The sequence below is a fragment of the Podarcis bocagei genome (genome assembly GCF_964188305.1).
Source record: "Podarcis bocagei genome assembly, chromosome: 4".
Lineage (NCBI taxonomy): Eukaryota > Metazoa > Chordata > Lepidosauria > Squamata > Lacertidae > Podarcis > Podarcis bocagei.
Genome location: NC_138128.1, coordinates 9,941,084 through 9,957,080, shown reverse-complemented (window position 1 = coordinate 9,957,080; position 15,997 = coordinate 9,941,084). Strand labels below are relative to the sequence as shown.

The 15,997-nt window shown below is 49.5% G+C and overlaps 1 protein-coding gene across 8 annotated transcripts in view; it reads right to left on the bottom strand.

Moving 5' to 3' along the window:
- The window catches only part of MCF2L2 (MCF.2 cell line derived transforming sequence-like 2), a 235,307-nt gene that overhangs the window by 175,566 nt on the left and 43,744 nt on the right, over positions 1–15,997 (bottom strand). For all 8 annotated transcript variants that reach the window (XM_081189996.1, XM_081190002.1, XM_081190003.1 and 5 more), the window contains one exon: positions 3,885–3,999. In XM_081189996.1, coding sequence (XP_081046122.1) covers positions 3,885–3,999 — 115 coding nt within the window. The remainder of the gene's footprint in view (positions 1–3,884; positions 4,000–15,997) is intronic.

Genomic DNA, 15,997 nt, shown 5'->3' with positions numbered 1-15,997 from the left:
TTCCCGAATCTGAGCGATTTTATCTGCAAAAAACTTTGCAAAATCATTGCAGGAGAACATGTGGCCCGTACTGGGCCCCGATGTTGCAGGTGGTTCCGCTAAATTGTGAACCACCTCAAAAAGTCTCCTGCTGCTGTTTTCTGCAGATGCAATAGAGGCGGTGAAGAAATTCTTCTTCGCCGTCGCTATCGCCACTTGGTAGGCTCGACGTTGAGCTCTAACCTGTGTCCGGTCAGATTCGGAATGAGTTATCCGCCACCGGCGCTCTAGCCGTCTCAACGATTGTTTCATTGCCCTCAGATCCGTGGAAAACCACGGGGCTGTCTGGGCTCCATGCAGTCGGAGAGGGCGCTTCGGAGCCAAACAGTCAATAGCCCTGGTTAACTCCACATTCCAGCGGGCCACCAGGGAATCAGCTGAAAGGCCATCAACATGGGATAAAGCATCCCCTACCACTCTCTGGAAACCATTTGGATCCATTAAGTGGCGGGGGCGGACCATCCGAATTGGTCCCACCTCCCTGCAGAGGGGATGGGTCGCAGAGAAGTCCAGTTGCACCAGGAAGTGATCTGACCATGGCACTTCTTTCGTTTCGCTTTTACTTAGTGTCAGATCACCAACATCCATAGAGGTAAACACCAGGTCCAAGGCATGTCCACGGCTATGGGTTGGGCCAGACTTATTCAGGGACAGCCCCATGGAGGCCATGCTTTCCACGAAGTCCCGAGCGGCCCCTTGTAAGGTCGTGTCGGCATGGATGTTAAAATCCCCTAGGACGACCAAGCTAGGTGTCTCCAGGAGAACATCCGCCACGACCTGAAGCAGCTCGGGCAGGGAATCCTTGGTGCAGCGGGGAGGTCGGTACACCAAAAGGAATCCTGTACTGCCCCTATTGCCCAACTTCCAGAACATGCACTCAGAAAACTGGGTCTTCCCAATAGGACGCCTGGTGCAAACTAATGACTTCCTAAAAATCACTGCAACCCCCCCTCCCCGCCCACAAGGCCTGGGTTGCTGTGCGTAAGAGAAACCTGGTGGACAAGCAGCGGCAAGAACAGGCCCATCTGCTTCATCCAACCAAGTCTCTGTTACACATGCCAGGTCAAGTCCTCCATCCATGATCAAGTCATGGATGGCAGTGGTCTTATGAATCATTGACCTGGCATTGCACAGCAGCACCTTCAGGTCATGTGGGTATCCCTTGCAGTGCAAGCTACTAAAAATGTGGTCAACACATTAAAACCTCTCAGGCATTATTCACTATATAGAGACTCTTAGCAGAATTTCACACGAAGCCGAACCACACACTCCTGTTACGTCAGGATACCAGTATTTAAAAAATCAAATCCAAGAGCTAGTGATGTATCCATACAGCTGTCAAGATACATATATATAAAACTGCACCTTACCCATGACACAGAGCTGTCACTGAAAAGAGTATCCTATGTCGAATTTTCTGTCCTATCTCAGCTGCTTTCAGATGGGTGCTTATTATGGTATGGGTGCTTCTCACACATGGAAGTTTCTTCTAGCATCCACATGACATTGTTTATATCAACATGCCAGCCCATATTATTTCCTGGTTTAATCCAATTTACCCTTTCTGGGGGAAATTCAATACAGTACATTAAGAAAAAGCCCTGCTGCCACTGACCTGTCTGTGACATCTCAACGACTCTTTTCCAAATTAAGCCCCTGCCATAAAGCCCCCTTACTCATCTGGGCTCAAACTGAGTTTTCCTGCCATTGCCAGCAGCAGCCCATGAAGTTTGGGGAAACTTTTAATCATTTTTTTTAGCTTCCAAATGTGGATTTAAATATGATATTATGAATGGTTGTTTCTGTTGCACCTATTTGTTTACTGTTCTTCTGAGATGCTTTGAGCATAATTTGGAAAAGTACACCAAGAACTCAGGCCAGTGGAAGTTTCAATAGTGGGAGTGGTCCCTACTCACAAATCAATAGTCAGTGCTTTTTTCTTGGTGTATTTAATAACAAGAACTCCAACTTATTTAATTTGGAAAAGTGGCATATGAAAAGCTAATAATGAAGATGATGGAGGGAAGGAAAGACCAAAGTAATGATTTGTTTGTTTCATTTATTTCCCGCCTTTTCCTCCAAAGAGCTTGAGGTGGTGTACGTGGCTCTTCCCCATCTCATTTAATCACCGCATCAACCCTGTGACATAGGTTAGGCTAAGAGGCAGGGACTCACCTAAGGTCACCCAGTGAGCTTCATATCTGTGTCAGGATTTGAACCCTGGTCTCCCAGGTCCTAGTCCCACACTCTAACCACTACACTATACCAGCTCTCAAAAGCAGGGATAGCTCAGTTGGTAGAGCATGAGACCTACCGTATTTTTCGCCCCATAGGACGCACTGGCCCATAGGACGCATCAAGTTTTTTTGGGGGGAAATAAAGGGAAAAAAATTTATTCCCCCCCCCAGGCGCTTGTGGGGCAGGCAGCGGGGAGAAGCGCTCTTCTCCCCGCCCTCAGCCTCCAAACCACTTAGGGAGACAGCGGGATGGCGGCGTTCCGCCTCCCTCCGTCCCCCGACCTTGTGGGGCTGGCGCTGGGGCTCTCCTGAATCCTGGAGAGCGAGAGGGGTCGGTGCGCACCAACCCCTCTCGCTCTCCAGGCTTCAGTGAAAGCCTGCATTCGCCCCATAGGATGCACCCACATTTCCCCTTCATTTTTGGAGGGGAAAAAGTGCGTCCTATAGGGCGAAAAATACGGTAAATTCAGGTTTGTGGGTTTGAGCCCCATGTGGGGTGAAAGATTCTTGCATGTCAGGGGGCTGGACTAGATGACCCTCGTGGTCCCTTCCAATTCTATGAGGTGATTCTACACATTTGCCAGGGATAACTCAACATGGAGACACATTTTTTGGTGACAGCCTCGCGTCTTGCATGCATTAACACGCAGCTACACTTACAGGGCAAATTAAATTGCACAACACACCAAAGCTCCACAGCAGGTAAAGTTGCAGAAACCGTTAACGTAGCTCCAAAGTGTGTTATCAAATACGTAAACACAGAAATTGCACAGGCGGCTCCCACATTCACCAGCAACAAACTCAGCCTCTTCCGAATTTTGATTTTATAAACGCTATAGGCAAAGCTCATCAACAACACTTCTTCCTCAAATGAAGCTCCTTGGGTGGTTATCTTCCTCAACTCCATTGCCAAATATGTATACGGGGATATATTTATACACAAATGCCATATTCAATCTGACATTTGTTCAATTACACAATTCTCCTCTCACAAAAGATATAGGCAGACGTCACCCCAATAGTTGTTGTTTTTTTACTCACTATAAACCAAGCTCCCCAAAGGGGAATCACATATGAAAATTACTTTTATTTCATTTATTTAGTCTTATATTTAAACCCCACTTTTCCTCCAAGGAGCTCATGTTCAGGGGGCATACGTTTGTATCCTCACAACAGCCCTGTGAGGTGGGCTAGGCTGAGAGGCAGAGACTGGCCAACGGCCACCCAGTGAACATCGTGGGGATGTGAGCCCTAGTCTCCCAGTTCCTAGGCCAGCACCCTAGGCCAGGGGTAGGCAACCTAAGGCCAGTGGGCTGGATGCGGCCCAATCACCTTCTCAATCTGGCCCATGGATGGTCCAGGAATCAGCATGCTTTTACATGAGGAGAATGTGTCCTTTTATTTAGAATGCACCTCTGGGTTATTTGTGGGGCATAGGAATTTGTTCATTTTTTTCCTTCAACATATCGTCTGGCCTACCCCATGGTCTGAGGGACGGTGGACCGGCCCACGGCTGAAAAAGGTTGCTGACCCCTGCCCTAGGCTGTGTGGGTTTTGGGTGTCAGAGGGGAAATACGCCAAAATGGGAGGTGCAAGAAGGTGACTTACCTGGGGATGCTAGTCAAATACGTCACGACGTTCAGAAAATCTTCATCAGGGATCTCGCTGAAACCTGCGTACTCGGGGAAGGTGATGATGGGTGCACCATCTTTCCCTCTTCCTCCTGCAAGAGAGAGGGGACCTCGGTGGGCTAAATACAGATCACAGCGGTCAATTCTCCCCTGCCAACAGCGTTTCATCAAATTGGTGTCATTCACAAAACAAAAACAACATACATCAACTTTTCCCACTAGCCAATAACTCTTCTGATTATTATTTATGAATCGACTGCAGTGCCCTGGAAATTTGCTCCTGGGGTGAATTATCCTGCCTGAGGAACGTATAATCTAAATGCTTACAGGGAAGGAGATGAGGGCAAGCATGGTAAGAGACCAACGAAAGCAAATGCAGTCAAGTGCACTACTAAGGTTCTGTTTCAGCTGGGAACAGGGATCATGACCGTATACACACCTCACCGTTGGAACAACTTTTATTTCTGTCAAGGGCCACATTCCCTTAGAAATAATCTACCAGGAGCCAGATAATGGCAGTGGGCAAGGCTGGAGCCAAAAAATTTCTTAGCACCCCACTCTCTCCTAATCCCTCCCTCCTAATCCCTTTTCTATCTCTTTCTGTACCCCTTCCCCGCCCCCGCTCCCAGCCACCTGTACAAAATGAATCCCCATGAAGTCACCCCCCCACCTTACATGGAAACTCATTTAACTGAACCTTGACAGCCCATTCCTATTCTTCAGCAAAAGCCATTTTTGGAGGGGGGCAATTTGGAGTAGAGGATTTTTTTGGGGGGAGGGGGGAGTATTAAGCCCCGCCTGCTACTTCTCCACTCCAAAATGTCTCATTTCTAAAGCAATTTTTATAAGGGACGGGGTAACAACTATCAGGTTTCTGTTTGTATACAGTGGACGCTTGGGTTGCGAACGTGATCCGTGCGGGATGCATGTTTGCAACCCGCAGCATCGCGTCTGCACAAGCGCGGGTTGCGATTCGGCACGTCTGTGCATGCACAAAGCGTGATTTAGCGTGTCTGCGCATGTGTGACCGCTGAAACCTGGAAGTAACCCGTTCTGGTACTTCCGGGTTTCGGCGGTCCACAACCCGGGAAAACGCAACCTGAAGTGTCTGTAACCCGAGGTATGACTGTAGAGGCATTTGTTGGCGCAGAATGCGAAACACACTGAATTTCTCCTGCATCCCTAGTGATCAGTTTCCTTATCAAGCTACAGTTACCAGGGTTTGCGGAGGGAAGCCATGGCACTTAAGCTGGTATATAAATTCCATGCATCTACCTATAGACATAAATGAAAAATGCAAATACAGGAAACACCCACCCCAATTCTGCCTGTATTTGACAGCCAAAGCAATGCAAAGAAATAGAGGAAAACAACAGAATGGGAAGAACCAGAGATCTGTTCAAGAAAATCGGAAATATGAAAGGAACATTTCGTACAAAGATTACCATAATAAAGGACAAAAGTGGTAGGGACCTAACAGAAGCAGAAGACATCAAGAAGAGGTGGCAAGAATACACAGAGGAATTATACCAGAAAGATATGGATGTCTCGTACACCCCAGGTAGTGTGGTTGCTGACCTTGAGCCAGACATCCTGGAGAGTGAAGTCAAATGGGCCTTAGAAAGCACTGCAAATAACAAGGCCAGTGGAAGTGATGGTATTCCAGCTGAACTATTTAAAATTTTAAATGATGATGCTGTTAAGGTGCTACACTCAATATGCCAGCAAGTTTGGAAAACTCAGCAGTGGCCAGAGGACTGGAGAAGATCAGTCTACATCCCAATCCCAAAGAAGGGCAGTGCCAAAGAATGCTCCAACTACCACACAATTTCACTCATTTCACACACTAGCAAGGTTATGCTTAAAATTCTAGAAGGAAGGCTCAAGCAGTATGTGGACCGAGAACTCCCAGAAGTGCAAGCTGGATTTAGAAGAGGCAGAGGAACCAGAGACCAAATTGCAAACATGCGCTGGATTATGGAGAAAGCTAGAGAGTTCCAGAAAGACATCTACTTCTGCTTCATTGACTATGCAAAAGCCTTTGACTGTGTCGACCACAGTAAACTATGGCAAGTTCTTACAGAAATGGGAGTGCCTGATCACCTCATCTGTCTCCTGAGAAATCTCTATGTGGGACAAGAAGCTACAGACTAAACGACTAAACAACAACAAAACAGCCAAAGATGATCTGACTTCAAATCGGATCATACAGTACATTTGAACATGCTCCCTGTTATGTAGTGTAGTTCACCCTGGGCCAACAGGGGGATACTGTATATAGTTTTCACTCAGGTCTGTAGGTAGTTTTCACTCAGGTCCGCGGCAGTTAGTTTAGGCGGGAACTCTGAGCTGTTGTGGTTACAATGTTGACAGCCGGCTGCCTATAAATACAGGCCGGCTGAGCTGTTCGCAGTCAGTTCTATTCCAGCTTATCTTAATAAAAGAGCTACTTAAAGAAATCGCTGTGCCGGCTGCTATGTCAACCCACTACTTAATACTGGTGACGAGGATGGGATTGGATGGACATCAGAGCACAGCCCAGATGCGGCCAGCCTCTGAACTGAGCTAAATCACAGAGCGAAATCACAGAGCGAAATCACTGAGCGAAATCACTGGGCAGAACCAATTCAGAGCTGACTGTTCTGGCTAGAGCACTGTGTTCCATCCATCGCCCTTCACGCCGGCATCGGAATCATGGCTTCATTTGTGCCTCTACCGCCGTTTGCGCCAGCCTCTGAGTCATGGGACTCCTACCTCGCTCGGTTCGACTGCTACCTCCAAGCCAACGAGCTGACAGCAGTATCAGTGGATCGGAAGCGGGGCCTATTCCTCAGCCTCTGTGGGCCTGAGGTGTTTGAGACGGCCCGAGCATTGGTTGCGCCTGAAGCAGTCCAGGCAACACCATGGGACACGATCCAAGAGAAGCTCCGCAACCACTACGCACCAAGGCCGTCCAAGATTGCTGCCCGCCATGCGTTCTACCACCGGAACCAGGCAGAGGGGGAGTCAATCAACAACTACGCCACCGCCCTGCGACAGGCTGCAATGCACTGTGAGTTCCGAGACTTAGACGATGCCCTGATGGATCAAATCGTCTGCGGGGTCCGGGACATCCATCTGCAACGGCGTCTCCTAGCCAAGCCAGACCTCACGCTACAGAAAGCCATTGAGGAGGCTGTGGCCTCAGAAGCTGCTGAACGCTCCGCCCAGGAGATCCGCAAGTCCAGCAGCCCGCGTCTTGCTAGGGGGCCAGTTCCGGTGCATCATGAAGAGGCCAGCAGTGATGAGGCATCCTCCAGTGAAGACGATGACGTGCACCAGACAAAGCGGGAGCGCAGGAAGCTCCAACAGAAGTCCAAGGGCCAACCGGAATGTGCTGGCTGCGGAGGCGACCATTCCCGTGCCAAGTGTCGATTCAGAGACGCCATCTGTAGGAGGTGTTCCAGAAGGGGCCACATCGCTAAGGTCTGCCGATCGGCTCCGTCTGACACCCCCCCTTCATCGACTCGCAAGTTCAAGTCTTCACTCCAGTCTGCCAAGGAAAGTTGTTTCGCTCTCACCAACTGCCGCTGCCCGTCTGGAACCACGATTGGCCAAACCGACTCGCCTACGCGACGCAAGCTGAACGTCACGGTGCTCATTGAAGGAGCTCCATGTGACATGGAGATCGACACCGGGTCTGCCCTGTCCGTCGTGTCATGGAGCACCATCAAAAGACTGGTACCCAGAGTATCCAAAAGGCAACTCGACTCTCACCGCATACACCTGAGAGACTACCAGGGAAACGACATTCCCATGGTAGGCGTTGGCCGGTTCCGGATCGCCTTCAAGGATTTTTCGGGCCTGCTCCGGTTGGTGGTGGTCGAAGGTCAGCGGCCAAGCCTCCTAGGGCTAGACTGGTTTGATGCCCTCGGCCTGGAAGTCACCGGCATCAACTGCATCTCTAACGCAGAGACTGAGGGTCTGGTCAAAGACTTTGCCGAGGTTTTTGACGGCACCTTGGGACAATATACTGGTACGCCCATCTCCTTTAGCCTTGATCCACAAGTCGCCCCCATCAAGCTTAAGCCACGCCGGGTTCCCTTTGCTCTCAAGGCTAAGGTGGACGAACAACTGGACAAACTGATCGCCCAAGGAGTTTTGGAGCCCGTTGACCACGCAAAGTGGGAAACCCCCATCGTCACGCCTGTCAAGCCAGATGGGTCGGTGAGAATCTGCGCTGACTACAAGTGCACAATCAACAAGGCACTTCAGCAGCACGCTTATCCGGTTCCTGTTGTCCAACACCTGCTGCACTCCCTGGGTGAGGGTAAGGTCTTCGCTAAGCTGGACCTTGCCCAAGCCTATCAACAACTGCCAGTCGATGATGCCACTGCTGAAGCCCAGACGATCGTCACCCACCGGGGGGCATTCCGTTGCCGCCGGTTGCAGTTCGGGGTGAGTGTGGCTCCTGGCATCTTCCAAAGCCTTATGGAGCGTCTCCTGCAAGGGCTTCCGGGCGTGGTACCATATTTTGATGACGTCTTGGTGTCTGCAGAATCACACCAGCAGCTGTTCGAGCGCCTCCGTGCCGTGCTGACCAGGTTCCAGGAGGCCGGGCTCAAGGTAAAGAGGGAGAAGTGCCTGATTGCCGTTCCACAGGTAGAGTTCCTGGGCTATCTTATCGATGCCTCCGGCCTTCATCCAACCACATCCAAGATCCGCGCTATCCAGCAGGCCCCCACCCCAAAGGACAAAACGGAGTTGCAGGCATTCCTGGGGCTGCTGAACTTTTATAACATGTTCCTGCCCCACAAAGCCACTGTGGCTGAGCCTCTTCACCGACTCCTTAGCAGTAAGACGCCTTGGGCCTGGGGTCATCGAGAGACGGCGGCCTTCAACGCGGTCAAGGCTCTCCTTTCTTCAGACAGTGTGCTGGTACAGTACAGTGAATCCAGGCCGCTGGTCCTTGCCTGCGACGCCTCACCTTTTGGCATCGGTGCTGTCCTTAGTCACCGTTTCCCAGATGGAAGAGAAGCACCGCTCGCCTACTTTTCCAGGACACTATCTCCGACGGAACGGAATTACAGCCAGCTCGACAAGGAGGCATTGGCACTTGTGGCTGGAGTGAAGAGGTTCCATGAATACCTCTATGGCAGGACTTTTGACCTCATCACTGACCACAAGCCACTCCTGGGCCTCCTCGCCGGTGATCGTCCAACTCCACCGGTCCTCTCACCACGCATGCTGCGATGGACTGTTTTCCTGGCTGCCTACCATTACCGGCTCATCCATCGCCCGGGGAAATCGATGGGCCATGCCGACGCCCTCAGCCGTTGCCCTCTTCCAGCATTTGTGGAAGACCCGGCTCCAGCTTCATCGCTCCTCCTGATTGAGGATCTTCCGGCAGCGCCTGTATCGGCTGCCACTGTGGCCTCCGCGTCTGCCCAGGATCGCACCATCAGCCGGGTGCTCAACTGGGTGTGGAGGGGGTGGCCACAAGGGCCTTTTGCATCGGAGTTCCAGCCCTTCGCAACCAGACAACATGAACTCTCAGCTCATCGCGGCTGTCTGCTGTGGGGAGACCGCGTCGTGATTCCCCAGGGACTCCGTCAGCGCGTCCTGGAGGCTCTGCACGTTGGCCACCCGGGAATTGTCAAAATGAAGGCGTTGGCTCGGTGTTACGTCTGGTGGCCTAATATGGACGATGCCATCACTGCCTGGGTATCCGCCTGTCAAGCGTGCCAAGAGTCGAGGCCTGCACCACCGGCAGCTAAGGGACACACCTGGGAGACGCCAAAGACACCCTGGTCGAGGGTGCACATTGATCTGGCTGGCCCCTTTCACGGCCGGACCTTTATGGTAGTGGTGGACGCCTATTCCAAATGGCTGGAGGTCGCCCTGATGCCCTCCACCACTACCGAAGCTGTCATCCGGGTGCTGCGAGGCCTGTTTGCAACGCATGGGTGTCCTGATGTCCTTGTCTCTGACAACGGACCGCAGTTCACGTCAGGCATGTTTGAGCGGTATCTTTTGGGACTGGGCATCCGCCATGCCCTAACGGCACCTTTTCATCCATCCAGCAACGGGCAAGCGGAAAGAATGGTGCGCTCGACAAAAGAGGCACTGGCGCACCTGGACCGGGGAGACTGGCATGAGCGGGTCGCCGAATACTTGTTCGTGTAGCACATCACTCCTCATGCGGCCACAGGGAGGAGTCCTGCTGAACTGCTTATGGGCCGCCGCCTCAGGTCACCGCTCGACCGGCTACACCCAGACTTTGCCGTGGCTGAACCCCCAGGCTGTGCCAACGCACCACGGTCATTTGTCCCAGGAAACCAGGTCTTTGCCCGGAACTATGTGGGGGACATTCCTTGGGTGCCAGCCACAGTAGTGGGAGTCACTGGACCTCGCTCGTACCAGGTGGCACTCGAAGACGGACGTTTGTGGCGACGGCACATAGACCAGCTTAGGCGCAGGGTTGGCGACTTAGACACTACCGAGGTGCCCCCAACTGCGCTTGCGGCTCCAGAAGAGACACGTACAGATGGCGAGGCCCCACCTACACCTCCCTCGCAAACTGCCAGCGTGGAGCCGAACCAAGCCGTCTCAGAACAGACTCAGACCACTCCACTTGCGGAGGCTCCACCCACAGCAGCGGATCCAGGGGAGTTGGTTCCAACGCCACCTAGGGTCGCACCACAGCCTCAGCGAGAACTGTGTGGCCCTCCGGACTTGGCTACCAGTCCCCGGCGGTCTGGCAGAGTTTCCAAGCGCCCAACTCATTTAAAGGACTACGTTGTTGGACAGGTATCACTGTTGGTCTAAGTATGAGAAATGTAACCGATATGCTTTTGTGCCTAATTGAACCATTACGCGTAGTGCTGTATATAAGGAAACCATTACGATTGTAACTAACGCCTTATCTCGGTGGGGAGGGGTGTTATGTAGTGTAGTTCACCCTGGGCCAACAGGGGGATACTGTATATAGTTTTCACTCAGGTCTGTAGGTAGTTTTCACTCAGGTCCGCAGCAGTTAGTTTAGGCGGGAACTCTGAGCTGTTGTGGTTACAATGTTGACAGCCGGCTGCCTATAAATACAGGCCGGCTGAGCTGTTCGCAGTCAGTTCTATTCCAGCTTATCTTAATAAAAGAGCTACTTGAAGAAATCGCTGTGCCGGCTGCTATGTCAACCCACTACTTAATACTCCCCATGTGAAGATTTCACATATTTACACTTAGCATATGCCCTGAGGAAGCATGACTGGCCATAGTTTCTTAGCCGTGCATAGCCGTGCGTGCCTGCAGTTAAACACATGAATGCGCAGACCCCACATCTGCACAATGGTTTGACACTATTTCTTGCAGGAGAGTGTTTTCACATGGGGAAGATTGTAATATGTGGAGCAGACATATGGCAGCGAAATGGCTTTGGTGCCAAAAAACCTTCAGAGGCAGGGGAATCAGTGACACCTTGTGGAGAAGACAGGTAATATTGTGGCCGGGGGAGGGGAATGGGAAATGCAAAAGATCAGGAATGGATCATACTTGTGTTATTCACGCACACCTTGATAATTACAAAGCAGAGAGGTGCCTTTATATAACACTAAAAAGGAATGTTCTAAATGCAAAATTGTACTCAAGAGCAGATCCCTTGAAATTAGTGGCACCAAGTTGGCCATGACCACTATTTCCAATGGACTTGACATGGCTAATGCTGGACACAGCCCAATAAATTTAACATTATAATAACCTAAATAAATGTGCACATTGACAGAAGCAAGAGCTACGCTCTGCCAAAATCCAGTAAAGGGTTTGTGTTCTACCAAAAATCAATTTCATCTTTGTTTTGCTGCTCTTACTCGCCTGTAACTGTTCAGTTTAGAAAGAGCCACGCAAATATATACTTGATTCCTCCATTTCAAAATATTTTTTAAAATATTGTATTACTTTCACTGTTTAGTTGTTTGTTGCCATGGGCCCCTCAGGGTGAGAGAAAAATAACAATGTCAACAACAACAGTTATTGTTGCTGCTCTTCTTAACTTTCTCTCACAAAGCATTCTTACTGTTACAAACACATACATATTAATCTCTTGATTAGCACACAGGAAAAAATTCTGCAGAAGCTGAGCTTCTGAGTTACCTAGGGCCCTTGTTGTCATGGCTGGGGGCCAAGGAGTGGTGGGAGGTACCTGGTGGGGAACTCCCCAGGGAAGAAGGCTCGGAGCCCAGCAAGTGATGGGGAGAAGAGGGAGAAGGACTGGGAGGAGAAGGTGTCAGAATCTGAAGATGTACCAGGGCTTAGTGAGCAGGAGAGAGGCTGTGGCAGAGAGCAATTCAGACTCCAAGGCTGGAGGGGAAGATGGCCAAGAGGCAGAGATGGGTCACAGCAGGTTTTCTCAGGGAAGGCTCTGGGGCAAAAAATAACCCCCAAACATGCTTGGACATGGAGCTTTAAACCACAGACCTGTGCCTGGAAAGAGTGGGTCAAATAGTAAGAGTGGATAAGCCCTTACATGGTCACAGACATATATATATGGACACGGGTGACGCTGTGGTCTAAACCACTGAGCCTCTTGGGCTTGCCAATCAGAAGGTCAGCAGTTCGAATCCCTGTGACAGGGTGAGCTCCCATTGCTCTGTCCTGCCAACCTAGCAGTTCAAAAGCATGCCAGTGCAAGTAGATGAATAGGTACCGCTGTGGTGGGAAGGTAAACGGTGTTTCCGTGCGCTCTGGCTTCCGTCACAGTGTCCCATTGCGCCAGAAGCGGTTTAGTCATGCTGGCCACATGACCCAGAAAGCTGTCTGTGGACAAACACTGGCTCCATCTTCCTGAAAGCGAGGTGAGCGTTGCAACTCCATAGTCGCCTTTGACTGGACTTAACCATCCAGGGGTCCTTTACCTTTTTACATGGGTCACCAATGCAGGCAAAGCCTGAGTCTTTTGCCCGCTCCACAGTGGCATTACCTCAGCTCAGACTTCAGAATTTATCTTTGGCATGCTGGCCAAAACAGTTTAGCCATCACCTAGGCTGAACTGGCATTTGCACCCAGGACCAAGGCCCGGAGCTTAATTGACCCATTTAGCAAAGCAGCTTCTCAGATCGCTCTCTGCATCTAGCCAGTTAACAAAAGATGTCCATCAACGATAGCTGATGGAGGAAGCAGATCACGCAGCTGTCAAACCTCAATCTTCTCTCATTTGTCTCTCTCTGCCTGTCTTAGGGGGAAATGAATTAAAACGAGCTTTGCTGCAGTGCTTATTGTGCTCAGATTATGCAAATTCCTGCAGATTTCTCAACGGCCAGAAACCTGCAGTCGTCTACATCTTTTGTTTTCTAGATTCCTAAAGGCATAATGCACTTTAAAAAAACAAAAACGGATTTGATTTCCTCTGCTCAAATATCAAATATCAACAGTAGATTACTTATAGTAGTGATTCCCATGTATTTTACTAAAAAGGACATTCCAGGGGAGTTATGGCTATGGGGGTAAAATGTATAAAAGGTACAGATCCCTTTCACCAGGGCTGAGGATCAGGATAATTAATCTCCCTTACCAGAGCTCACAGGCCAAGTCTGACAGGTAACCTGTTTTTGTCTCCACAGTTTAAAACCATGTGCCCCAATGCAGGACTTCTATAGCTCTGCGGACGGTGCTTTGCAAGCCCAGACAATCTGCTGATCACCGGGGCTTGCAAAGCACCATCCACAGGGCTACACAAGTACAAAAAACCAGCTGTTTGTCCATGCTTGCAAAATGCTGTGCAAGGGACTTTGAAGGTGCTGCCAATCAGCTGATTGCTGGTGCCTGCAAACTCCAATTTGGCAAATATATTATGTCAGGGGAAGGGGAAGCTGTCATGGCTTAGCTATAACAGCCTTACAGATGAAATAGGGAGGTGTGGCGGGCACTAGTTATGTCTGCAGGCCTGAGGTTCCCCACCGCTGCCTTAAAATGAAAAAAGGGACACCTTTCCTCTGAAACTGCAAAAGAGGAATGGTCTGGAATCTCTGGCAAAATGAATTATACCCATAAGCATTGTGTCTCACGACTCATTCAGAAATTCATGGACAGTAAAGTTGCCCACTCCCTGGAACTCAGGTGAGCCAGAAGGCTAAAGGAGGTAGGGGCTTCTTCACACAGTGCATAGCTAAACTATTGAAACTGCCCCCACAAGATTAGTGAGGCACAGCAACTTAGATGGTTTTACAGGAGGATCAGACAAATTCTGAAGAGAATAAGGCTATCAATGCCCACAAATCACTCTTGCATACAAACAATGCTGTACACCTTCAGGAACCACACAAAAATGTTCCTCTTTAACCAGGCGTTTGGCTGATTGACATCCAAGGCCCTTTTAAAATGTGTTGAGGAGTGGGGTGATTATTGGGTTGTTCTTCTTTTTATTTTTATTGTGTATTTTGTGTTTTCATATTGTAACCACCCTGAGACCTGCAGGTATAGGGTGGTATACAAATGTTGATACGATACGATACGATAATTTTATTGTCGTTGTCCCATACAGAACAATGAAATTGAAAAAATCTACATCAGACATTCAGAAACCAACTAGCCTGCTATCCCAGCTATCCCAGCCTGGTTAGCCCCCTAAAAACTCTGATACCCCATAATTAAATACAGTATACTTCCATAGAGACTACCTTACACTGCGTTTAAAACCAAGATTGCATTTGAATAGAAACTGTTTCTCTGGCGGCTAGTCCGAGTCTTTATAACCCTGTACCTTCTTCCAGAAGGCAGAAGCTGAAAGAGATCATTTCCGGGGTGAGCACTATCCTGCAGCTTTCTTATGGCACCTGGAAGCATAGATTTGATCCAGTCTTTACAACCCTGGACAGCATTGTTTTTTCCCCTGACCGTGCAGCTCCCCAACCACACACACAGACCATAAGTTAATACACTCTCAACAGTACAATGGTAAAATGCCATCAACAGGTCCTTTGAGAAATTATAGTAATAGTAATATTATTAATACTAATATTAATATTAATATTAATACTATGGCCCTTACTTTCTGTTGCTCCAAGGGAACAGACTCTTTTCAGTAATAGAAAAGTATGAAACATTCCAAACAGAAGAGGAAACAAAAATACAGACTCTCTCGGAAGGCCGTAGATTCTCCTTCATTGGAGGTTTTCAAACAGAGATTGGATGGCCATTCACCAGGGATTCTTTAACTGTGATTCCTGCATTACAGGGAGCTGGACTGGATGACCAACTCTACAGTGCTATTGCTCTATTAGATATGATGGCCAAATACGAAGTCCAGGATTAGTGGCAGCATGCCTCTCAATGCCAGGTGCTGGGAATGGCTATTGCGCTGGTGCCCTGTTTGTGGCCTTCCCAGGGGCATTCAGCTAACCACTATGGGAAAGAGGATGCTCGACTAGACAGGCTTTTGGTACAACCTGGCAGGGATATTCCAGTGTGCTTACACCTAGGACCAACACTGCTTGTGTGTGTGTCGGCATACTTCTTCGCACTTGCCCGGTCTGCAAGCAGATATTGCTGACACGGTCCCAAGTCTCTGGGATTCTTTTTTCACAAGGAAGCTGAGCCTCTACAGCTGCCCCTGGAACTGACTGCTTCTCAAGTGAGGGAAGAGTATACCATCAAGAAGAGTACATCAGAACAGAAGAAAGGACATGCATCTTGGTCCCTTCCTTTCTGATTCCACCACTGCTTCCTGCACTTTCAGATTTGGGCTAAAATGTGGAAATCCTTTGCGTAAACATGGTTTTTAGGCTTTTGAGCTCTGGGCATTCCAGTTCTGGGTTTTAGCAGATAGAGCGAGCTCTAGATCCATTCATCCCGGCTATATATATATATATATAGACTCATAGAATCATAGAATCATAGAGTTGGAAGAGACCACAAGGGCCATCGAGTCCAACCCCCTGCCAAGCAGGAAACACCATCAGAGCACTCCTGACATATGGTTGTCAAGCCTCTGCTTAAAGACCTCCAAAGAAGGAGACTCCACCACACTCCTATGGCTTTCCCTTTTTCCGTTGAAGGGGAAAACAGGGCACTAAGCCGACTTCCAAGACAAAGGAAAGAAAGCTAGCCAAGGAAATGAAATCC